The 25,778-nt window shown below is 40.0% G+C and overlaps 1 protein-coding gene across 4 annotated transcripts; it reads right to left on the minus strand.

Moving 5' to 3' along the window:
* Positions 1-784: 784 nt before the first annotated feature.
* Positions 785-24,803, minus strand: sec16a (SEC16 homolog A, endoplasmic reticulum export factor). Of its 4 annotated transcripts, none has more exons than XM_065243708.1 (31): positions 24,674-24,803; positions 19,257-22,134; positions 18,761-18,897; positions 17,137-17,231; positions 16,936-17,062; positions 16,653-16,851; positions 16,416-16,569; positions 16,006-16,148; positions 15,832-15,893; positions 13,710-13,848; positions 13,289-13,528; positions 13,093-13,190; positions 12,927-13,008; positions 12,738-12,855; positions 12,515-12,626; positions 8,397-8,502; positions 8,172-8,312; positions 7,978-8,091; positions 7,691-7,865; positions 7,028-7,608; positions 6,714-6,764; positions 6,471-6,632; positions 5,788-5,868; positions 5,648-5,704; positions 5,444-5,570; positions 5,190-5,330; positions 5,037-5,110; positions 3,061-3,114; positions 2,305-2,364; positions 1,888-1,965; positions 785-1,806 (listed from the first exon to the last, which is right to left on the minus strand). In XM_065243708.1, exons 2-31 carry the CDS (start codon positions 22,080-22,082, stop codon positions 1,741-1,743), a joined length of 6,600 nt encoding a protein of 2,199 aa, XP_065099780.1. In that variant the 5' UTR covers positions 22,083-22,134; positions 24,674-24,803; the 3' UTR covers positions 785-1,740. The 4 variants fall into 4 exon arrangements, with proteins under 4 accessions (XP_065099780.1, XP_065099779.1, XP_065099782.1 ...); XM_065243707.1 differs by having other exon boundaries at positions 5,028-5,110; XM_065243710.1 differs by lacking the exon at positions 2,305-2,364.
* Positions 24,804-25,778: the final 975 nt, after the last annotated feature.

The raw sequence follows: 25,778 nt of genomic DNA on the forward strand, positions 1-25,778 counted from the left end.
GACCCAAGAAAATAAATCTAGTTTTTAGACCAAAAATATGAAATATAAGTAATTTTGTGCATAAAACAAGCAAAAAAATCTGCCAATGGGGTAAGCAAAAAATCTTGAACATTTTTCTTAAACACTAAATTCAATTTTTGCTTGTTTTATGCACAAAATCACTTAAATTTGATATTTTTGGTCTAAAAACTAGACGTATTTTCTTGGGTCGTTTTGCTCATCAAGAAAAAGCATCTTAATTTAATTTTTCTTGAAAATCATTTTTTTGCAGTGTAAGGCCTAAAACAGATTTATAACACAGTTATTGGATGAGTCACATTCAGAGTCATTACTGAATATCCAAAACTAGCAAACCTAACATCCACTAAACTCCAATTATAATTTCAGAGGGTTTATAAACTGCAAAAAATTACTTCTTTAGTATTTTTGTCTTGTTTTACGCTCAAATATCTAAAAATTTTCAAGTCAAGATGCATTTTCTTGATGAGCAAAATGACCTAAGACCTAAGTCAGTTTTAAGACAAAAAAATATCAAATTTAAAGGAATTTGTGGATTAAACAAGCAAACCCCATTTGCAGATTTTTTTGCTCGTTTCATCCACAAATTCACTTAAATTTGATACATTTTGTCTAAAAACTAGACTTATTTTCTCGGGTCATTTTGCTCATCAAAAAAACAAACATCTTTATTTAAGAATTTTTAGATATTTCTACTGAAAACAAGACAAAAATACAAAGGGAGTCATTTTTGCAGTGAACATGTAAAAACCACAACCTGTAAGTGTTAAAGAGCTCAAAAATATCTTTATTATCACTTTATCAAGAATTGTACAGTCAATTTCTAAACACATTGGAAAAGTCCAAGCTTCCTTCAAACAGAGCTGTCCTTTGGAATTACAAAATCCCGCTGTTATCATGGGAACAAGAACCCAAAACCAGCAAGGAAAGATTTTGATGATTACGAGACACGAAACGAAATCAGAGTGAGATGAAGTCGAGAAAGCAATAATAATATTTTAATGAGCAAAATCGGCGACACGCAAACGATCAAATCATATAAATGTATGATTTCTTTTTGCTATTGGCAAAATCAAAGCGACCACAAGTCAGTAAAAGAGATCGGTTTGCACATAATGGCTACGCTTAAACTCATTCTGATATACAGATCTTGTCTGTGACAGTAGGTCTGTTTCGACTTTTCATTTTGATAGGAAACACAATAAATATCTAAAACATTCTGGTATGCTGCGCTGTTCCCATGACAACAGATCAGATCGCCCCTGACATGCACTGGCCGCCATCCATTCACACCATACGCACACACACAAGCACACGTTCATACACACCCTGCTGAAATGAGCACACTACACACTATGAGAATAAAACTACACAGGGTACGATCGCGATATTGCACTTGTGATCACAACGCTCACATTAAGGAAATGTGAACAGTTTTAATATAAGCCTCGTGAGAGGGCACAGGTACGGCAGGAGAAGCGGAAATCCGCTCTTCCGCATGATGTCTGGGAATCAAAGGCTGAGTCTATTTGGATCAAATCCATTCGCTCAAAGTTCAGAACAGATGTAAAAATTATGACAATTACGATGATTACGATGGCAGGACAACGTTTTCAAGAGATGCCGGTGCTTCCAGGGCTTGCAGAATCCAAGCAGGAACCAAACGTTAGTCCGATTTGGTACAGGACCGCAATTAGATCTAGAACTACAAGCAATATATCGTTACTTCACTGTTGGGTATCCTCTCTGTCCCAGCCGACCGGGTCGAGCGTGGCTTGGGGGAAGAGACTGAAAAAGAGAAAAACATAAGATATCAATTAGATGGTGAACAAAACCGAAATCAAAAATACGACGTCGGTGAAGTCATACCTGTGCAAACTGGGAGGGGTTATAGAATGTCACGGCCCCTGTGGGTGGAGCTCCTTGCGCTGGTGGCTGAGCAGGAACCTAAGAGAACACAGCTGTGGTTACTATGGGAACAACAGACGGGCAGCATCACCACCATCTCCATGGATACACAGACAGCCATGCCTAATGAAAGTCACGATTAGCATGCAGCACACTGGTTATCGTGTTCATGCAGCAAGAAGTGGCGAAGCCGCAGTCATCAAGAGCCCTTCCTATTGGCTGAGAAATATGAGGTGTCGTGCTGGAGGTGTGGCTTTAGGCCATCAGTTGTAATGTTAAAATCATGCAAATGTGCGTAGTAAGCGTGCTTGTGTGTCCTGACTGTGGCTATTGGAAATGACTGTGTGTGTGTTTCAGATAATAACCAGCTGAAGGTACCTGATTTAAGTGCTGACTCACTTCTCGAGACAGCGAACTCATTGAGCTAGAACGTGACAGCTAGAACAGCGGGAATAAATACAACAAACAAACAAAAAAAAACACCACAAACCCCAGTTAATCCCATGCAGTGCATCTCAAGTCTCTGTCAATCATTATAATACCATTACATCACATTAGTAGTCTCCATGGCGATCAGAGTGGATTGCATCACACACACCAGAGTCAGAAATTAACCAGGGCTCAGGTTTTTGTTAACCAGCCACCTGACATGACAATGTGACCCAGTCGGTAAATTTTTTGGTGATTTACTATTTTTTTTACATAAAATCATCCAACATAATATCAAAATTATTTTTAACATATGTCCCATTCCAGCATCTCAAAAACAGGTATTATAATATAAAGGGGCAATGATTTTATTTATTAGCGCCAACCTTGGTGCAAGTGTAAATTTACTATTTTGTGCAAAAAACTATGACTTCATCAAAGTCCCTGAATATAACCCCTGGTTTTAATAAAGTTAATAACTGACACTGGCTCACAGTCATGCACTTTATAGCCCAAGATGTGAGATTATAATCACAGCCCATAATAACTGATGACAGTCAAAAATGCAAGATCAAGAGAGATAAAGAGTTTGCTTTAGAAAGAGTAAGGGTGTATGCAAGCATGTGTCATTATAAGTGTATTAGCAGGATATTAAATGATGCGATCTTAAAGGAAACATATGAAATATTTCAAGAAAGATCTGACCTCTCCTGACTGGCTTCCCTCTGGACCAGGAGGCAAAGCATTTGGATTAAACATCTAGATAGAAAAACATGCTCATTAGTGCATTAAAACAATGTACACATGTATTAAGTACTTTTTATCATTACATACAAAAACAAAGTAATTTATTAAGTACTTTTTATATTTGTAAAAAGTACAAATATAAACAACAAAATAAAAATGGATTTCTGCATTTTCGTAGTCTGTATATGCTGGCTGGGTGCATCACAAATATTAAAGGACAATTCACCTAAACAATAGCTTGAAAAAAATAAAATTCTAAATCAAGAGTTTTGGACCACACTGCAAAAATGCCTTTTTTTCTTAGGTCATTTTGCTCAAACACATCTTAAATTTTTAAATATTTGTACTGAAAACTAGTGATGCACCGAAAGGAAAATTCTTGACCAAAGAAAAAAAATTAAAAACTCAACCAAAGGCCGAATACAGAACAACCAATTTTTTTCACTTTCCTAATTATTTTGCCAATTTTCTCACCATTGCACAAGTAACATTTTCAGAATGTCCCTTTTACTATATTTATTTTACATTATTTACCGCCACCGTGTCTTTCTCATATGCTGCATGGTGTCCCTGTCTTGATTTTAAATCATAAATGAAACTTGTTGTGCTTTATGTTTTCGTGTCTTTCTCTTGACAGTTTAAAATGCTTTCACCAACATGTTTGCTGCATTTGCGCGTTTCTCACTCTCCGCTAGTTGTTATTTGATTGCGTCATCAAAGACCTCATTATTCAGTAAAATGTATTCAGCCTTTTCACTTTTTCGGCAAAACACCGAAAACTTGTTTTTTGCTATTTTTGGCGGATAATTTCGGACTAATAATTTCGGTTGCCGAAAATTCGGTGCATCCCTACTGAAAACAAAGCAAAAAAAAGTTGTTTTTAGAAATTTTTATTTTTATTTTATAAAAGTGAATTTGTGTTTATAACAAGCATAAAAATCTGCCAATGGAGTAAGAAAAAAAATCTCGAACCGTTTTCTTAAACACCTAATTTAAGAAATATTCAAGACGAATGTTCTTACCTAATTGGCAGATTATTTTGCTTGTTTAAAACACAAATTCACTTTAATGGTAAATTTTTGTCAAAAATCTAGCCGTACACTGCAAAAAATTATTTTTAAGAAAAAAAATTCTTAGTATTTTTGTCTTGTTTTCAGTAAAAATATTTAAAAATTCTTAAATTAAGATGCTTTTTCTTGATAGGCAAAACAACCCAAGAAAAGAAGTCTATTTTTTAAACAAAAAATATAAAATTTAAGTGATTTTGTGAATAAAACAAGCAAAAACATCTGCCGTGAGGTAAGCAAATTTTTCTTGAATTTAGTGTTTAATAAAAATGCTCAAGATTTTTTTGCTAACCACATTGGCAGATTTTTTTGCTTGTTTTATGCACAAAATCACTTAAATTTGATATCTTGGTCTAAAAACTAGACTTATTTTCTTGGGTCGTTTTGCTCATCAAGAAAAAGCATCTTAATTTAAGAATTTTTAGATCTTTTTACTGAAAACACAACAAAAATACTAAGAATTTTTTTTCTTGAAAATCATTGTTTGCAGTGTAAGGTCAACTTGCTCATCAAGAAAAAACATCTTAATTTAAGAATTTTTAGATATTTGTACTGAAAACACGACAAAAATACTAAGAAAATAAGTCTAGTTTTTAGACAAAAAAAAAATCTGCCAATGGGCTAACAAACAAAATCTTTTTTTGAAACCCTTAGTTCAAGAAATATTCAAGAAAAATTATCTTACCCAATTGGCAGATTTTTTTTGCTTGTTTAAAAACTACTAATGTCTAGACTTGCTCATCAAGAAAATACATCTTGATTTAAAATGTTTTAGATATTTGTACTGAAACAAGACAAAAATACAAAGTAAGAAAGTCATTTTTTGCAGTGCATGTCTGTGTATGTTTGTGTGTTTACCTGTGGTACCGTGGCATTCGTCTGCTCCGTTTGTTCTCCACCGGCATCTGGAACGCTTCCCTCCATCGGCTGCTCATCCGGGCCTGAACAGCGGATAGTTAGACACCATGCAAAACACACTGACGCTCACAAACTCAGTGATGTGCACACACAGACACATACCTGTCGCTGGGGTGAAGAGAGTGGTGGGCATGGTCATGGGCGCGAGTGGGGCGAACAGGTCGGCAGGTGGTGGTACTGCAGCAGCGGGTTTTGAACCTCCACGACCAGGATTCAACACATCTACATAACGACTCTTAGTGCCTGTAACACACATACATGCGAGTTGTACATTTAATATTAATGATGTATTCACAGTCTTGTTGTTGACATCAAATGAGTCAAGGATGCTGCGTGTGTGCAAAAGGGCAACATACCTGCTCTCCTGGAGAACATATTCACAGGTGGCCCCGCCCCTGGACCACCTGCGACTGGTGGCCCTGCCCCTGGACCGCCCATTGGGACTTTGGGAAAACTGGTTGGTGGAGGAGGAGGTGGCTTGTTCTGAAACACACAAACAGGTTATTTGATATAATACAAACATAACGTGGATACAATGTCTACTCATTATTACGCAGTACCTCTTCCTCTGGCTCATCCAGATTAATCCACTTCTTCATCTTTTCATCCCAAACAATCTGGAAAACAAATGTGAGATATTAAATCTCATGAAGAGGAATGAGCAGAATTCAGCTATGGTGATGAAGTACAAATGTCTCACAGATTTGTTCTTGTCATCTGGGAGATGTGCCTCATTCTTGCGCTTTGGATACAGCCAGGTGAGCCATCCGCCACCGCCAGCCTGACAGAGAAGAGAAAGATTAGAAATTCAATTTGCATTAATATTTTGAACTGTGCTCATAAACAAAAAGTATCTTAATTTAAGAATTTTTAGATATTTTTACTGAAAACAAGACAAAAAAATATGTAGACTGCAAAAAAATATTTTCTTAGTATTTTTGTCTTGTTTTCAGTAAAAATATCTAAAAATTCTTAAATTATTAAAATATAAATTTATGCGAATTTGTGCTTAAAACAAGCAAAAAATCTGCCAATGGAATAAGAAAAAAATTCTTGAATTAAGTGTAAAAATGGTAACTTATTTCAAGAAAACTTTTCTTATTCAATTGGAAGATTTTTTTTTTGCTTGTTTTAAGCACTAATTTATTTAAAGTAATTATTTTGTCTAAAAACTAGACTTATTTTCCTAGGTCATTTTGCTCATCAAGAAAATATATCTTAATTTAAGAATTTTTAGATATTTTTACTAAAAACAAGACAAAATACTAAGTAAGAAATTCATTTTTTACAGTGTAATTATTCCCAAATTGTTTTCCCAAAATGGTTGTCTGGCCCGCATCTTGTTTAATTTCAATAACTGTTGTGTATTTTAAGTGTACTGACTTTTTTAGGAGAATCTTTCCTAATCTTCTTGGGTTCTTCCTGGGGCGGAGACTCTGGGATGGGAGGGGGAGGTGGAGAGCACTGACTGACTATGGAGCTGCTGCGCTCTCGTCCTGAATGATTCGACGACTCGGACACGGTGCGAGAACGACGGCCTGGAGCCTGAAACACAAAATTAGATATAAGGTTCAATAGTGTGAGGAGAAAAGCAGAAAAGATAAAGGAACAGCAGATGGACCGTACCATTTGCACTGATGATGATTGTGAAGTGGTTCTAGATCTTCTGCCCGCACCCTTTAAAGAAAACAACAAGAACCACCACTTAAAACTTTGTTGAAACATTTCAGAAAAGCACTCCGAAAAGTTGTTGCCAGTGTTGAGTAACATCTATTACGTTAACAGATTATGTTTTGTAAAGTCGTGTTATTTTTAAATTTACAACATTATACCCAAGTGACTTTTTAAGTAATTATGGACAAAGTCATTATGATAATAGTAAATATAGGTGGTGGCAAAAAAATTGCGTCAAAAAACCTCAAAAAAAAAATTTTATTTACCATGCGAGCCATCTCATCATAGAAGTCCTTTCCCTGAAGAGGAGGTGGGACACTGAATGTTGGAGACGACTGGGGGAACTGCTGAGGAGAAGACTGCCCAGAACCAGATTCTGCCCTATGCCTTGGTGGGGGCATCTGACCAGACATTGGCGGAGGCATCTGACCAGGCATTGGCGGGGGCATCTGACCAGGCATTTGTGTCTGCATCTGACCAGGCATTTGTGTCTGCATCTGACCAGGCATTTGTGTCTGCATCTGACCAGGCATTTGTGTCTGCATCTGACCAGGCATTTGTGTCTGCATCTGACCAGGCATTGGTGGGGGCATCTGACCAGGCATTGGTGGGGGCATCTGACCAGGCATCTGTGTCGGCATCTGACCAGGCATTGTTTGAGACATATAAGGTGGCATCTGTGTGGGCGGTTGTTGGGGTGGAACGGGCATATATTGCTCTTGAGTTTCAGGTTGGTACGGTGCCACGTAGTTTGGCTGTGGTGGCCCTGGGTAGAACGGAACGCTTTCGGTAGGAGGCGGAGCCTGTTGCTGTGGGACTGTTCCATCCTGAAGAATAGTGGGAGGAGCTATAGGACACAAAGTACATGGTAACTCCAAAGAGAAACATTTTTTACGAAATTTAAAGCTTACATTACACATGAAACGCACCTGGTGGCATGAGTTGAACGCCTGCTGGTGGCATGAGGGAGGTCATGAGTGGATTGTGGGGATCAGAGGTTAAAGTTGAGTGATCTGGTGGGCTGTTGTGGTCTTCTATACTGGGAGAACTGCAGGGGTACAGCTGTGGTGTGGAGCGGTCCGGGCGATAAGTTATCACACCATCCTGAACAAGGCAATAATACGCATACAACCAATTTATTTGTATTGATTAGTGTTGATGAATATTTCTTTATAAACCTTCCATCGGGTGGTAGTGAAATAAAACAGACACACACCTTTATCTGTCCATCCAGTTGTCGGAGATGCTGTAACCAGTCAGGCTCTATGAACAGCTCCTGCTCAGGTCTCTCTTTCAATTGAGGATCAAAGAACCTCAATCTCACAGACATCTGGAACAGGAAAAGAACATGAAACATCACAAAATTGTGAATTTAGTCAGAGACTGAAGTATTGTGTTGTGCGTGTGTACCTGAATGAGTTGACTGATGAACACAGGTGAGTAGTACTCAGGTAAACTCAACAGAGTGCGAGAGATGACCTCACAGTAATGGAAAGCTTGCGCACAAAGTCCCGACTCTGCCAGGCGACACGTGTAGATGAACTTGAACACCTGTATGGGTCAAAGGATAAAGATCGTGACCTCTCTAGATCTGCGTTGCTTGACCGCTGAGGTCTGTGTATGCATCTTTCTAACCTGGAAATTTGGAAGTATGAGAGGCTGAGAGCCGAGGGACTGAGCATACTCGTACGATTCGGTCCGCTGGATTGCCTCTGTTGAGCAGAACTTTAAAAACGGCAAACTGAGAAAGCGAGAGAAAAATGAGAAAAATTAGTACATATGTGAAGTTTTCGCTCAAAATACTATATAGATAATTTATTGTAACATTAAAATTTACACTAGGTGTGAGCAAAAATGTGCCGTTTTTCGGTGTGTCCTTTAAAATGCAAATGAGCTGATGATAATGCAAACACTGATCGCCATAATGGTGGAATAATTGTTGAAATTGAAACTCAATTGTTCTGTCAATTATTCTCTCTCTCCTAAATGGCAGTGCTGTGGTTGGATAGTGCAGTTAAAGGGGCGGTATTATCCCCTTCTGACATCACAAGGGGAGCCAAATTTCAATGACCTACTTTTTCACATGCTTGCAGAGAATGGTTTAGCAAAACTAAGTTACTGAGTTAATCTTTTTCACATTTTCTAGTTTGATAGAAGCACTGGGGACCCAATTATAGCACTTAAACATGAAAAGAGTCAGATTTACATGATATGTCCTCCTTAATCACTGCAAAAAATGACTTTCTTAGTTAGTATTTTTGTCTTGTTTTAAGCACAAATATCTAAAAATTCTTAAAAATCAAGATGTTTTTTCTTGATGAGCAAAATAACCTAAGAAAATAAGTCTAGTTTTAAGACAAAAAATATAAAATTTAAGTGAATTTGTGGATTAAAAAAGCAAAAATTCTGCCAATGGGGGTAAGCAAAAAATCTTGAACTTTTTTCTGAACGCTTAATTCAATAAATTGTTTTGCTTGTTTTATCCACAAATTCACTTCAATTTAATACATTTTGTCATTTTGCTCATCAAGAAAAAACATCTTGATTTAACAATTTTTAGATATTTGTTCTGAAAACAAGACAAAAATACTAAGTAAGAAAGTCATTTTTCCAGTGATGTTAGTGCACTGCAAAAAATGATTTTCAAGAAAACAAATTCTTAGTATTTTTGTCTTGTTTTCAGTACAATTATCTAAAAATTTAATTAAAAATGCTTTTTCTTGATGAGCAAAACGATGAAAATTTTCAGACCAAAAATCCCCATTGGCAGATTTTTTGCTCGTTTTATCCACAAATTCCCTTAAATTTGATACATTTTGTCTAAAAACTAGACTTATTTTATTAGGTCATTTTGCTCATCAAGAAAAAACTTCTTGATTTAAGAATTTTTTTTATTTTTGTTCTGAAAACAAGACAAAAATACTAAGTAAGAAAGTCATTTTTTGCAGTGATGTTAGTGCTATATGTGTTCTTGTATTGTGTGTGGTTGTGAGTTGGAGATCAATTTAATAATGTTACAAATGTAACATTCTTCAGTTGTGTGACTGTGTGGCCTTGTTACAAAGTTTCAGTATAGTTTGTTACATTTTTTGTTTTCCTTTATTTCCAAAACAGCAACTTGACAGTTATGCTGCGTATGCACCAAATTAGAGATCGACCGATATATCTGTTTTCCGATATTTTCCCCGATATTTGAGCATTTTCCGATGATCGGATATCGGTTTTGTAATATCGGATTGACCAATAAACAAGAGAATTGAGAATTGCGCGCCGGACGCATCTGAGGAGAGGAGCTCACAGCAGCAGAAGCAGCGTGCACAGCAAATATGACGGCGGAGTGACGCGACTTCATTAAAAAGACTTTGAGTATACTTACTTTGCATACGAGGCATTTATAACACATCTTATTTGTGCATTAATGTGTGTTATGTTAAATAAGTTGATATATTAAAAGCAATGTATGCAGCTTGTCTAAGAATAGAGACGAACTCACAGAGTCACGCTGGCTGATCCATTTAATCCGGTCCCAATAACGACGTAGCTTTGCATGAATAAAACAGCCATGAATTAATGCTTTGTGGAATTAAAAACGCTAAATAAAATTCGTTTTTCTGTTATTTATGCTTATCATTAGCATCGTAAAATCACGTTCATATTGCTGTTCACTTACCGGGGTTGAAGGCTAAAGCACAGCCACATTTTTTAACAAGATTTACCCTAAGTTATATTAACATTTCCCAGATAGACATTATTTTGCTAAAATATCTAAATAAATGTCTGTGGATATTAATTAATTATTTATTACCTTCGCAAGCGGTCACAGTTTGATACAGTTAATGCGTGAGTAAACCCACTGCGCAAAGTGACGTCGGAATTACGTCTTTTTCATGTAATTTTTGGATGTCAGAATCCGGTCCATAAAAGGGGTTGTTTTGTAAAGCCAGGCGACATCTTTTTTTCGACGTGTTCTGCACGTTAATACTGCAAATTAATATTATTCTTCACTCTTTCAGACCCCTCTATTTATGACTTTGTATGCAAAGAGGAAGTGATTGTGATGATGATTATTATTATAAGGGTTTGTTCAGTTCAGTAGTTTTGTAGTAATTATGTCAAAAACAGAAGTATAACAGTAAATAAAAATCGGTCCAGCATATTGGTTATCGGGCACATAAGCATCCAAATAATTGTTATCTGCATCGGTTTAAAAAAAGGAGTATCGGTCGATCTCTACACCAAATGCGAAACATTGCGTTCCTCGGTCTAGATTACTCGCGGGATTTAACTTCGTCTGATGCTAATTTTTCACTTGAGTTGAATATTTTCAACTTATACCATGGTCTGTTTAAATACTCGATTCTGATTGGCTGGAAGGTGTGCATTAAAACGGTTTAACGCACAGATAGTTCCAGTCAGTTTGATTAAAGTTAGAAATTAATCCGCTACTATAAACATTGGTAACCATAGTAACACAGTTACACTTGCAGAGAGAGCGAGAGAGGGGCGAGAGAGCGAGAGCGAGAGAGGGGCGAGAGAGCGAGAGCGAGAGAGGGGCGAGAGAGCGAGAGCGAGAGAGGGGCAAGAGAGCGAGAGCGAGAGAGGGGCGAGAGAGCGAGAGCGAGAGAGGGGCGAGAGAGCGAGAGCGAGAGAGGGGCGAGAGAGAGAGAGCGAGAGAGGGGCGAGAGAGAGAGAGCGAGAGAGGGGCGAGAGAGAGAGAGCGAGAGAGGGGCGAGAGAGAGAGAGCGAGAGAGGGGCGAGAGAGAGAGAGCGAGAGAGGGGCGAGAGAGAGAGAGCGAGAGAGGGGCGAGAGAGAGAGAGCAAGAGAGGGGCGAGAGAGAGAGAGCGAGAGAGCGTCTCTCTTTACAGTGAGTCTCTCTCTCGTCCTTCTCTTTCAGTTCTCTGTCTATCTCTTTTAAAACATCGCTTTGAAATTTCCAACTGTTTGATTTTTGTTTTCATTTAATTTAATCCATTTCAATAAATGTAATGTGTCCTTATGTAGTAATCTTGGTTATAGACGCCGGTTTTTTTTCACACTTTACATAATTCATTTAAATAAATGATTAGTTCAAATAAAGATTGCCTTGTCACTGTCAGTGTTGGCTGTCATTCATAAATTAATTTAATAAATCAATTAAAGAATCATTAAGTTAGCTATATGCTTAAGCAACGAGAGGATAGACTTTAAAGAAGAAACACACACAGCCATAGGTTACTCGCGCACGCATCTCTCTCTCTCTCTCTCTCGTTCTTCTCTTTCAGTTCTCTGTCTCTCTCTTTAAATAATGAATTTAAATAAATGTGATAATTCATTTAAATAAAAGCAATACAATGGCACTACTTTATTTAAAAAGGACGGAGTGCGAGCCTTAACTTAAGAAGATGACCGTCATTTTTACCTGTCTGTTAAAAATTACTGCTACGCGTCGGGTGGTTCTTCGCCTCTACGTCGTGCATTAAAACCCTTTAATGCATGGCTAGCCGTGGATTATCCCTTACTTGCACGAAAGATGTGTTTGAAGCAAATAGCGAGTGTTTGTGGCAATCACGCTGCCTAATTCTGTGTCTATTCGTGTCTTTGCATTGACTGTGTATGTAATTTACTTGCGCAAATAGTTAAATTCGCTTGATGCGAATTAAACCCTCCAAGTAATCTCGAGCTAGGATCTTGAAGCTTCACGTTTGGTGTGTACGCAGCATAAAAGATGTGTAGCTCGTAAATGATCTGATCCTCTGCATGTCTTAATACACACCTGTGGTTGGAGCCGATGAGGACCATTTTGGTGCTTTTCTTGGTGAAAACGCCAAAGCCCACCTGAGCCATCAGATAACAGAAATGTGCTGCGTCCACCAGACCTTTAGAAGCTGTAACACAAAACATAACGTCAAAAAAGCTATAGCATCTACGACACGCATATATTAGCAAAAATTTAAAGTTGCCACATGAAATAAATACTTGCATGTGTATTTATGTACCTAATGTGTCACCCATGGTGGAAATGGTGCGCGTGTCGAGATCCAGAGTGTGCGTGAGGTTGGACAACACCATGGCTAGATGTGGCCGCCAATCGCCCCATTTCTCATCACCACAACACTGCGAAAGAAACGTATATGAGCATAGGTGTATTAACACTATTAACCAACACACACAATCTGCTGTCTTACAGTAGCAGCGGCTGGCATTCGTCCTGACATGAGCTGGTAAACCGTCTGGAGGGGATCATTAATAGGCAGGCTGTTTGCAAACCTGAAGACAAAGCATGATGTTAGCATTATTCATGGCTTTAAAAATCCCCACTTGTGCAGATGGGGGTAAAGATGTACAGCTTACCTGGTCATGACACGAGCATGGGTTCTGTTGTCCATCTTGCTGGCCAGTAGCAAAGCGTGACCCCACAGTCCATTCTTCATAGCCGACTCCAAAGCATCCTAACACACGCATACAAACATTTCTCAGTTTTGATTACTTCATAAATGATTAGGATTTATATATGACCCAATATGAAGGTGTAAGTGTGTTGTCGTACCTTCTTGCGTCCGAACAGTAGTAGTTCTCTGAAGCGTTCCGTTTCCTTGCCGACATTCTCAGGAACGCCCATGTAAGTGTCTGATAGGAGAGATATTGGCCCCGCCTCGTCTTGCTCTGCATGCTCGATTGCCTCATTGTTGAAGTCAATGAGATTCGCCTCATTGGGGGATTTACCCGGCAACCAGACCGAGCGATGCTCCTTCAGCAACAGGTCAGCGATATCTGTACCCACTACCGTCTGAAAACACCAAAAAGATTAAATTCGATGATGGTGAAGGCAGGTTGAGTTTTTTTTTTAAATGGGTATTCATAAAAAAACTTTTAATAACCATTCTGTCTGAACAAACCCTCAAGTAAACTAACCTTTGAAATAACTTTATTGTAAATATACAGTACATGCTCTTTACACCCAAACTCACCCCGTTCTGGCGACATAGCAGCACGATGAACTCCCAGATGAGGTAGGCGGAGTCTTTATCCATGAGGTTATCATTTCTTAAACACTCTTGGGCCTTGTTCTGAGCAAACTTTATAACATCCACCTTATGCGTCTCCTCCCTAAAAACAAACAAGATGATGACTGGATTCATGTGTACAAATTTAACAACGTTTCAGTTCAGAGGTCACGTCATGTGTGCGACAAATGCTAGCAAATCTGTTACTGAAATATTTGGATATTCGCTCACTTAAGATGACAACAACAACCCTCCTTTTGAAAGGACGCAGTACAGCATTAAATGGCAAAAATTGTATACATTTTTCTTTAAAAAAAAAAAAAACCCAACAGATCACTTTTTATAGTATATCCAAAATGCCCTTATTTGGGCAGGAGCAAAAACGTGCCGTTTTCATGGGTGTACCTTTAAAGGCGGGGTGCATGATTTTTAAAAAAAACTTTGGAAAAGGGAGTCGGACCCGAGGGGCAACCTTCCGATCTTTCTGATGAAGCAAATTTGGAAGTGATTTAAACTGCAATTCATCGACTGGCCACTAGAGGCTCAAAAAGGGAGTCAATTCCCATAAACCCCCATGTGAAAATGGCCAACTTTTACAAAGTGTTTTTGGTCTATATAGCTAATTTTGCGCTTCATGACAACTGTGAGGGGGGTGAATTTTTTGTAACCCCTCCGTTTAAATTAGGGATGCACCGATAGGATTTTTTTGGGCCATTACCGATACCGATTTAAACAGGCAACTTCTGGCCGATACCAATGCCGATATTAAACACTTGTGTACAATACTATTCAGTTGGTCTATTAGCTAGTTTATTTCTGCATCAAATTATTTTTACTGAACATGGATTGGATCTAATTAACATTCAACTGACCATATAAATATTGCTACTTCACAAAAAGGTTGGACTTCTTTTCCCCCACTAAAGTGCAGTTTGTTTCTTTTATTGTCCAAGACATTTGAGCCAGCTCAACAAAGGTATTCCGTCAGTGCTTACGTATAGTGCACACCAGAACATTAAATAATTTTAATTGAACAACAGACATGCAACTCATTGCCTTTATGAGGTTAATTAATAAACAATCGGTATCGGCCTTTCTCGTGCTATTGCCGATATGCAGATGGTTTCAAATTCATCAAAAATAGGCCGATAAATATCGGCGGCCGATACATCGGTGCATCATTAGTTTAAATTATATTAAGCCTTAAAGTTCTGCATAATTAAGGGGCGTGGCCACTTGAGTGATGGCTGAACTGCCACTGCTGTCACTAGAGTCAAGCTAGGCGGGCGTGGTTTCAGCAACCAGCCACCTCAGCTTCACCCATGTCCTGCCTCTTTACCCATTTTCGGATATCGGCGAGTGATGCGCGGTGACGCAGGGCCAAGATGGCGATGGCAGGCAACGCCTACTTTAAGCTTCAAAAACGATCTTCAGAAACTAATGGGTGATATCACGGACACTACGTCCATCTTTTTTACAGTCTATGGTCAGACCGAGTACCAAAACACACTTGTAGCAAATCAGCTAGAAGGGGCGTGTCTACTAACTGACATCATTGCCTGGGTTGCATATGTGTGGGGTGGGTCTATCAAAAGTAGGTCCAGATTCTGTTGGGGTAGGGGCGTGTTCGTTTAGGTGATTTTTAAATGTCAACATTGGCTTTCAGAGCTCATGCACCCCACCTTTAAACGCAAATGAGCTACAGCTCCTCCCTCCATTACAAACAATGAGCACTTTTGGTTAAAAACAGATCTGATTCCTGTGAATATTATTTGAGACAACAGTATTTTTAGCTGCATTAGCATGCTAACAAACACATTTTTGGGTAACAAAAAACTTTTGGGTAGAATTTACCAGTCAGTGGCCATGGGCGGGGCTTTATCAGTGTGATGTCACATTAACATGAGAACAAAACAGCATGTCTAATGAGACTGCTTTGGTTTAATGGGGATTAAACCAAATCGATTGTGAATTTTTTATTGTAGGGTTGTTGTGTTCACATTGCCAACACACATTTATGTCCAAACACCTTGTACAAGTGGATTTTGCATAATAGTTGGCCTTTAAGCAGAGAAACTCAACTTACTTGGCAAGTGGGCCAGGGAAGGAACGCAGTTCAGCCTGCTCTGAAGAGTCCTGAAGAATCGTCTGCAATGACATCATAGCCAAAACATCAGACACGATTTATTTGACGGAGTCTGACTATTTATCAATACAGCAGTGTACCAATCTCTTCGTGACAACTAAGAATATTTTTCACCTCTATGCTGTGGATCTCCACAAGTGTGGGCTGACCAGCAGAAGGCAGATTTGGTTGAACAAGGATCAGCTGACCGGCCGGACCAAACCGAGCGCAACGATGAGGAATCGAGTACTTCTCAGGCGTTAACGGCCTTGGGGGAGCTGAGAGAGAGAGAAACACAGAAAGTGAATGTACATTTTTGTACAAATTTGTACTTTATGGAATGAGAAACCTTTTTTTACCCATGTTCTTTTTATATGTAAAAAACATTCGCAATTACATCAAAACAATAGAAAATATATCATTAGCAGTTTTCCCAAGGTGTTGGTCCTAAACTGGGGGGCGCAGAATGGTGCCAGGGTCTCAAAATCAAATTCTGGTATGTGTGCCATACCTATAACATTTGTGTGTTTGTGTGCAATATTTACGTTGCTCTGGTGCCGTCCAGGTGGTGTCGGCTGGGTTATAAGGTATCTGACTGGCGTCTGAAGGATCTGGATACTGACTATAGGTGTAATCGACAGGAAGAGTCGTTCCTGTGGGATCATAGGCCAAGTCTGTCTGGCTCCTGTACACCTGACTCTGCATTATAATCCAAAAACACAATGTCACACAATACCAAGATACACAAACATACACACAAAAAAAAACACACATGAACTGACCTGCTGTGACCGTGAACTAAAACTGCTGCGTCGACTGTGTGTCGAATGCACGCTGTGTGCCGATTGCTCACTGTGCACCGAACGCCGGTCAAAGTCGTCAGCATACGGCTCACGCCGACGGTAATCATCATCAAAGCTGGTGTCATAACCAGGGTAGTACCGCCACGGATCGTCATACCCCTCTTTTCCCCTAGCAGCACTTAGCATGGAAACAGTCAGGCAATTGGTTAGGGAGATGGGATGTGAATGATTTAATGTCTGTTTTTTGTGAGAGTGTATGTACCTGTTATATTGTTGGTTGTAGCTTCTGTAAGCATCGAGGTCATAGTTGTACCAGCCATATAGCTGGTCATAGTAGGCTCTGTAGCGTGGATCATATGCAGCATTTGGATCATACCACCTGCTCCTATCTAAATGCAAACAGAAAGTTAAAACCTTACTGAAAGCATAGAGAGAGCCAACCGTTATGCAGAACAGCTTTTACCTCCATAGGCTTCATATTGTCTCTTGTAGTAGTTTGCATAGTATTCATCATAGGCACTACGGTTGGTTCTAGAGTAGTCTTCTGGATACCCCTGCCTTAAAATGAAAATTAAAGAGTAACATTATAATTTATAGGGACGGTTTCCTGGACAGGGTTTACATTAAAGGTGACATAGAATGATTGAACAGAGCATTTATCCTTGTTCTGTGATGTGAAATGTAGACAAACATTTTTTTTTGGGGTCTATAATGCCTTAGAAGCTTCCTAAAAACCTCTCTCAGATAGCTCTATTAGGGTGGGGGATTTTAAACAAGTGGTTTTGCACCTATTTGGCTCCCCCTACTGGCTTAACTTGCAATCTCATTACTGATTGGCTGACTTTGCTGCCACTCAAAAAATGTAGCCAATTATTTTAAAGTGGAGGGGCAGTTAGATGCCTGTGATGTCATAAGCATCAGTTTTTCAGATTGGGCCGTTTTCTGGCTGACATTTCTAAAAGAGGAATTTCTACGAGACTGAGATATTTAGCATGTCTAGCACTTTTTGTAAATTTGTGAATGTGGGTAGACTACCATTATTCAACAAAGACAAGGTAAAAATGATTTTTCATTCTTTGTCCCCTTTAATCCAGGACAAGGCTTTACTTATATTAGGACATTTAGATCGTTTTTACAAACATATCTTACAAAAATAAATTCAAAACAATGGAACTGATATATGTTAAGATATGTCGGTACAAGGTGTTTTTAAATTAAGGCAGCTCAAACATGCATTTTAGTCTTGGACTAGGATAAAGCCTGTCTAGGGAAACCGCCCCAACACTGTAATCTATGGAACAAACCAGAGTTTAATTTCTAAGAATGGTACTTTAAAGGTGCAGTGTGTAGATTTTAGCGACATCTAGCATTAAGATTGTGAATAGCAACCAACGTCTCAGTCCACTGTTCAACGAAATGCATAGAGAAGCTACGGTAGCCACCACAGGGCAAACATGTTGTCTACGGCAAAAGACATTAGTGACAAAATGCGCTCTGTAGAGCAGTTTGTCTGTTTAGGGCAACTGGAGAAACATGATGGCACAAAATGGCGACTTCCACGTAAGGGGACCCGCAGTGTAGAAAAAACGTCTCATTCTAAGGTAATAAACACAAGACAGTTTGTAAGGTCTTTATACACCACTGATAATATAGTTATGTAGATTATATTGAATTTGTCAAAAGATAATTCTAAAAGTTCCACACTGCACCTTTTAACACTTAATTCAAGAAAAATCTTCTTACCCCATTGGCAGATTTTTTACTCGTTTTCAGCACAAATTATTATTATTATTTTTCTAAAAACTAGACTTGTTTTCCTAGGTCATTTTATTAATCAAGAAAATACATCTTGATTTAAGGATTTTTAGATATTTGTACTGAAAACAAGACAAAAATACAAATGTAAGAATTTTTTTGCAGTGTAGGTACTGTACACAGTAGAACCCCCCCCCAAAAGTGAGCCATATCCAGCTTTATTATGCAGTGGAAAAACGCCATTATAGACAAAGCATATTAACCAAGTGAAAAAACAACATCAATGTGTCAACGTAAATGTGGAACATGAACTTCATTGTTTACTCCCTAACCTGGAGTTGGGTCTGTCAGAGTACTGGCTAGTCCTTGAACTTGGCCTCTCTGGTTGACGCTCAGCTTCTCTATAACTGGAATTTTGAGCATCATACCGGCCATATCGAGGATCTGCTCTACGGTAGAAATCTTCTTGCTAAATTCAAACAAACAAACAAAAAATAATCAAAACAAAAACCAAAGACATCAAGAACAGTCTTTGCTGTTAGAAAGTGCAATTACATCATTCAGAATTTATCTTGATATTTGTGACCCTGTCTGTGAGATCCAGGCTAAAGTCTCAATCGTATTATGAGATTGGGAGAATCAAAGTTTAATTTAAATTGTTAACTTCACATCGATTTCAGTCTTTGACGTGGTCTTAGTCAATATTAAAGATCAAGGTTATAATTTCACAGAATGTACTTTATGTAGGACAGGGTCACATTTGGTTTTTCTTTATGCACCCAGAAGTTTCCTTAAAGGGAAAATACATCCAACATTAGATTACTGCACCTGAGGGTAGCTCTGAGCTCTTGGGTCCACAGGGTACTGGGGTGGATATGGTAGTCTTCCATCCTGGTACTCCGGGTAGGCACCTGGGTAGTAGCCGGGATAGCCGGGACCAGGAGGCACTGCGGGGGTAAGACCGTAACCAGGCAGACTGTTTAAAGCAGAAGGAGGTCGCTGGGGTTCTTGAGGTGGCTGGGGAGCAGAGCTTACAGACTGGGGTGGGTAAGAAGAGGGCGGGACAGATCCAGCTCCGGTCGGGGGGGCTCCAGGGTGAATGGGTGGAACCTGTGGAAGAGGTTGGTACTGAGGTGGGTGGGAGGGGCGAACAGGCTCACTGCTGGGTTGATTGCTTGAGGGCCTTGGAGGGTTCAAGATCTGTTGAAGGGGCTGAGCCTCGCTGTCAGGCTGCCCACTCTGCTGGGCATCTTTGGTGACCTGCAGGTAAAAGCCAGGTGTGTTATTTGCAGGGGCCAGCGGCTGGACTGACTGAGACACGGCCGGGCCTGATACCTGATTTGTGGACTGATGCATAGAAAAATCAAGCAGTTCATAATTTGAAGGTTGATTGTGATTAGTGGCAGCAGATGAAGGCGGAGCTAGAGAAACGGGAGGTGGAAGAGTCTGGCAATCACCTTTAATAGACTCAGCTCGAGAGAGTGCAGGTCGGGCTGCTTGAACAGAGAACGGATCATCTTTTACCTCTCGTGCTAAATTTAAAACGCCTTGAGTAGCAGAAGGATTTAGAATTACTGGTGTATGAGAGAAAAGAGACTGCGGATGATTGGCTGGAGGAGAACTCTGAGGAATTTGATTGGTCGCAGAAGACTGAGATGGCGGGTGAGCAGGCGGGGCTGTCTCTTGAGGACTTATCTGATTGGATGGTTGTAAAGAATTTTGAGATGAAACCAAATTGTAATTAGAGGAAGGTGGGGCAATCAACACAGGTTGGTTTAGGGACTCCACAGGGGGTGTGGCCACTAGCAAGGAGGCGTATCCCAAACCTGCCTGAGAGTTGGAGTCTGGTGGGTTCTCCAAGTTTTCAGAGGAAGGTTGTGGGTTTGGCTTAGCTGGATGTAAATCAAGAGGGCCATCCTCTGGTGGTTGGATGACTTCACCTGGATGAGCCGGGATGAACGATGCAGCCAGTGAGGGTGCTGCAGGAGCTAAAAGGATGTTAGCACTGAGATTGGCAGGGTCGTTTTGAGCCCAAAGCGTAGTAGCAGGGCTCTCACTGGGGCGTTGCGCTACATGAGCTCGAGATGAAGGTCGACGTTCCGCTAAGTAAATAGTTTCCAAGTTGTCTGGGGGTTGTTCCAGGTTGCCAGGATGCATTACATGTCCACTCTTTTCCACAACCATACGTGCACGATCGACCTCAGCAGGTCGAACTCCTACACTATGCGAGCGAACAGGCTCGAAAGAGGAGTTTGCACTTGCTTGGAACACACCAACTGGTTTTGGAGGGCTAGGAGTTGGAAAAGTAGGACTTGCCTCTGCAGCTGGGTTTGAGTCTATCTGTTCAAAGTAGCCACCTGTGGAGGGGTGCGAGGGAGGATGATCTGGTGGCCGAGGACTCTCCTGTTGGATAAACGTTCCCACTACACCTTGTTGTCGCCGAGGGGCATGGCCGCCACTGTGAGGACCATGTCCACTGCTGTGACTGACATTGCTGTAGCTGGAAGACACGCTGGCAGAGCGGGCTGGACGTGGAGCAGTCTCCGGTGTCTCCAAGTTAGGCCCTGCCTCGAAGGCGTGGCCTGGTGGTGCTTCACTAGGCAGCACTTCCTGGTTTGGTACACATTCCAAATTCTCCACCGAATCGCAAGGTCCTGTCCCAGCTCGAATGTTACCACTGTCATTTAAATATGGACCAGACGACTCTACTGATGAATGGGAAGGGTGTGTAACCCCGTTTACACGTCCCTCCCCTGAAAGGGTCTCCTCGTTTTCCACATCATTACCTCCAAAGAACATTGAAAGGGTTCCAGGGTCACTGGGGGCTTCAGGGTAGGGCAGAGGGTAGGCATGCTGAGATGGGTTCTGACTGAACCATGGCTCTGAGGGTCCAACAGACTGACTGAAATAACTCTGAGCTGGGACGAGGGAGTTCTGTTGCTGAGTTGAAGTCGGCCAAGTCGTATTTGGTGGAGCTGGCAGACCTTGATTCGGAGGTTGTGTCAAAGGTGGAGCCGTGTGTGGAGAGGGTGCAGAGGGTGGAGCCTGAGGATGAAAAGGCTGAGATGGCAGATCATTGGTTGGCTGAAAGTAATTCTGAACCGAAGGTGGCCGGCTTCCGTGAACAGGTGGTGTGGGCTGGGACTGGAATGGAGTTGCGGTTTGAACCGGGGGTGTTGGGGCTGTGGAAGGAGGATGTGATGGGTTAAAATTTAAATGAGGGGATGGGTTAGGCAACTGTGCAATGTAGGGCATAGGTTCTTGGGAATTAAAGTATCCTGGTTCTGTAGAGGGAGGGTTGGCCCCCGATGGTGGACCTGGGGGGAAAGGTTGCGGGGTAAAAATTCTTGGTGGGGGCCCCGGTGAGGCTGCCTGTGCTCCTGGTTGTGGCCCTTGTGGTGGAGCAGTTGAGTTGAACCCTGCCATAGGCGGGGCTTGCATAGGAAGTGGGTTGCTGTTTGTGTATGGAGTTTGGCTGCCCCCAGCCATTGAAGACCAGCCGAAGGCAAGAGGATCAGCCAATGGCTGGGTGGGTGGGGTAGCAGCTGCAGCCCCATGCTTGTGGGGTCTATTTCTTCTAAAGGCATTAGCCCCACTGGAGGAAGGTGGAGGTCCAACAGCTCCAGGCGGGGTGGTTCGAGGAGGAGGCTGCATCTTAGGTGACTCTCACAAGCCTTCAAAGCTTCTACACTTATTGGAGATCTCCCTATAAAGATGAACAAGACAAATTTATGCATATTTTTGTTTTTTTGCGTTACCTTTATTAGGTCAACACCACTCACTTTTGTCTGTCGCTTTAGATAAAAACAGGTTTTGGCTAAATGGGATACAGCTACAGCCTAAATCCTGTGAAATGTTTGATTAAGGATTACGTTTGGGGCAGGATTAAAATAAAAACAGCACTCACTCGGCGAGATTTCAAAGATTTTAGCAGTTCCTGTATCCCATCTACCCACAACCATAAAGGCCCCATTCAGACCGCCGGAGATCAGCAATAGTAGAACAACGTTACCTCAATCATTTCAATGGAAGTTTGGCGATTTCTGGTGACACGAGCGAAAGTGACCATTGTAGACCGGACGGGCGTGTCCAGCGATGCGAGTAAGTTTAACTTTTAACTATGCAAATGATGAGCAATTTTCGGGAGTGACTGCCAATTGGAGCGAAGCAGTGGAGTTAACATCATCCTTCTCTTGACAGTTACTGGAGTGGACAATACTCATTTGGTTATAATTACCAGATTTAGAAACGCCTCATTGAAAGAGACGGGCAAAACGAAGTGAGAAAGTCACTGGAGGTCTGAATGAGGGGGAAAGTGGGACAACAATACAGATTTGACAGCTACAGGCCACTAGCATGGGTCTCCAATGTTGTTCCTGGAGGGCACGTGTCCTGCATATTTAAGTTTCAACCCTACTCCAACACACCTGCCTCTGATTTTAGGTAGCCATGAACTACTTGATTAGCAAGTTTAGGTGTGTTTGATTGGGGTTGGAACTAAAATATGTGGCCTCCAGTAACAAGGTCCATGCTATATGGTGCCTGCAATTGCCTGAATGCATAATGCCATTTTTGGGTGTGTCCTTTTAAATGGAAATGAGCTGATGAAAAAAAAAACACTGATTGCCATAATGGTGGTTTGTTGAAATTGAAACTAAATTGTGCTGTCAATTATTTTCTCTCTCTGCACTAAATGTCAGCGCCGTGGTTGGATAGTGCAAATTAAGGGGCGGTATTACTAATAAGATCTTCTTCTGACATCACCAGGAGAGGCAAATTTCAATTACCTATTTTTTCACATGCTTACAGACAATGGTTTACCAAAACTAAGTTACCTGGTTGATCTTTTTCACATTTTCTATGTTGATAGAAGCACTGGGGACCCAATTATAGCACTTAAACATGGAAAAAGTCAGATTATCATGATATGTCCCCTTTAAAATATCACTTTGGCACCTCTATAAAACTACACAAAACAAACACACAAAAGTGTCACCAATACAAACAAATAAGCATAGAGTGGTCTGTTTAGGGATAACAGATCTGAAATCCGGCTATTATTATTACAACAATCACAGGTTCAATAGCACATAGTTTATGCCAGGTTATATGGTGAGTTACCATTAAATCCATCTCCCAGTTTTCAAGCAATTATTCAAGTACCCCTAACAGAGCAATAATGCCGACTGTACATGAAAGTTTAGAGACAGACCGCAAATTAGTAACACACAATCTTAGCATTCATATGGCTTATAAGGAGCAGGCAGCAGTAGGTACTATCTTGACATATAAACAGTCACCCTAATCTGAAACATGATAAGTAGATTGCAGGTCGGGTGTAAGGGAGAAACTTGCTTTAGGTTACATTGAACTTTGAAACCTGTCTGTCATTCATTTTTTTAAAACAGGGGTATTCACTTCTTCAGGTGTCTGTAAGACCCATCTACACTAAAGGTGATGGATACAGTTTCTGTTTGACAAATGTATCCTAGTGAGAAAACCTCTGTATTTAAAGTGTGCACATTGGCTATTAAAACTGTTATTTCGTCATCTTCTTTAAAGTAAATAGTCCCTAATTGAACCATCTTTAATTTGATGATGTACAGCTTTAGACATTTCTGTCTTAGTTATGTTATATTCTTGTGATGCAAATTACTTAAACAAAGCTGTAATCGTGTTGTTGTTTTTTTATGTAGACCACTCTTTTCTTTTGGTAAACCAATATTGCCCCACTGGGATAAAAAGCTTGATGATATCCGGCTCAAAGGCGGACCTCACAGCGCTGGACTGCCACGCGATCTGATGTCACGTCCTGCTCTTTAATTCCCGTTTATTGTCTCCATCAATAAACGTGTACTTTATAAAACACTGACGTTAACAAAACACACAACAGTACTGACAACATAATAATACGATTGGTGCTTAAAATCAAGAGACAAAACTGTCAAAACAAAACACAGGGGATCTTGCAGCAATGCAAACCAAACAGACAAGAGACAAAAATCAACCCTCCAACCAAAATAAAGTCTTTAACCACACATTAACCCTTCTAATACAACTACACAACAGGGCAAGTAATGTCATGAGGATAAATATAAGAAAATAACCTGTATATAGATGTAAATATAAGATGCAGATAACAGCTGACTGGGCCATTAGCTGTTAGCATGCTAACCCTTACAGTTAATCCCCTGAACCAGAGATCTTTCTGACCATAAATATACTAAGCAACGGGATTCTCTTACCCGTAGTCTCCCGATCGAGGTGTGCCGACACTAACAAAACTTGATACAAGCGCGTCTGGGGATGAGTTTTCAGAAAAATGCAGGATACCGCGACTGACACTTGTCCGCCATATTGGCCGATCGCGTCCTGCTTGACGACGTGTACATGTGACGACACCGATCATTCCCGCTTAGCTCCGCCCCCATGATGTAATAAGATTAACATGTAAATATTACATAACCGACATAATTTGCGCAGGGTCGGGTGTAAATTTTATTAAAAAGATAATATTTTCATGATAATATAGTAATTACGACATTGTTAAAGTGTAAAGACAAATGAATTCCTGTCAGATTGGTCTGCAGCTAAATGCGCCCCCTTGTGATACAAGTGTGTAATTAAATTAGTCTAATATCTTAAAGGGACAGTTCACCCAAAAATTAAAATTCTGTCATCATTTTCTTATCCTCCTATTTGAGTTTCTTTATTATGATGAACACAAAATAAGATATTTTAATAAATGATGGTAGGCTGATTGTAACCACTGAATTCCATCTTATTTGTTTTTCCTACTATGGAAGTCAATGGTTATAATCAGCTTACTATCATTTAAAATATCTTCTGCTGTGTTCATCAGTGAAAAGTATGAGTATGCGGAAATTATGACAAAAACTATTTCTTTAAGACAGGGTTTTTCAAACTTTATAATGGCAAGGACCCCCAAATATAATGAACCTTTTGTGAGTGACCCCTTCCAAAAATATCTATATCTGACATAACAATTTACATATTTTATTTATAACAAATATATTTATTTGGACTGCAGCAACTTTCACAAACAAATCTTGTTTCATAGCAGCTTTACAGTCAATTCTGCCGTACGAACTCCAGTAAGATAAAGGAAACTAATAAGAAAAATAGTACAAAGAAAATATAAATTATTCTGGAATGTATTTAGCAAGAAATGAGAGATAAATACCTTATAAATTAAAAAAAAATTCTTTTATTTTATGGGGACCCCAAATAGAAATATCCGTCTTTAGTTACAAAACATAAATTATTATTTATTAAAACACTACTTTCTGAGGGCTTTTGCTAATTCCTTGACATGTAGAATATATATCA

Source organism: Paramisgurnus dabryanus, chromosome 18 (genome assembly GCF_030506205.2).
Source record: "Paramisgurnus dabryanus chromosome 18, PD_genome_1.1, whole genome shotgun sequence".
NCBI lineage: Eukaryota > Metazoa > Chordata > Actinopteri > Cypriniformes > Cobitidae > Paramisgurnus > Paramisgurnus dabryanus.

What these genes read in the sequence shown, in the direction of transcription:
- sec16a (XM_065243707.1), bottom strand. Translation starts at nt 22,082, where the DNA reads ATGCAGCCTCCTCCTCGAACCACCCCGCCTGGAGCTGTTGGACCTCCA. An exon ending in TGGAGATCCACAGCATAGAG is followed by an intron (nt 15,894 to 16,005) that starts GTGAAAAATATT and finishes ATGTCATTGCAG; the next exon opens with ACGATTCTTCAGGACTCTTC. An exon ending in CGAATGCCACGGTACCACAG is followed by an intron (nt 3,115 to 5,027) that starts GTAAACACACAA and finishes TTTTCTATCTAG; the next exon opens with ATGTTTAATCCAAATGCTTT.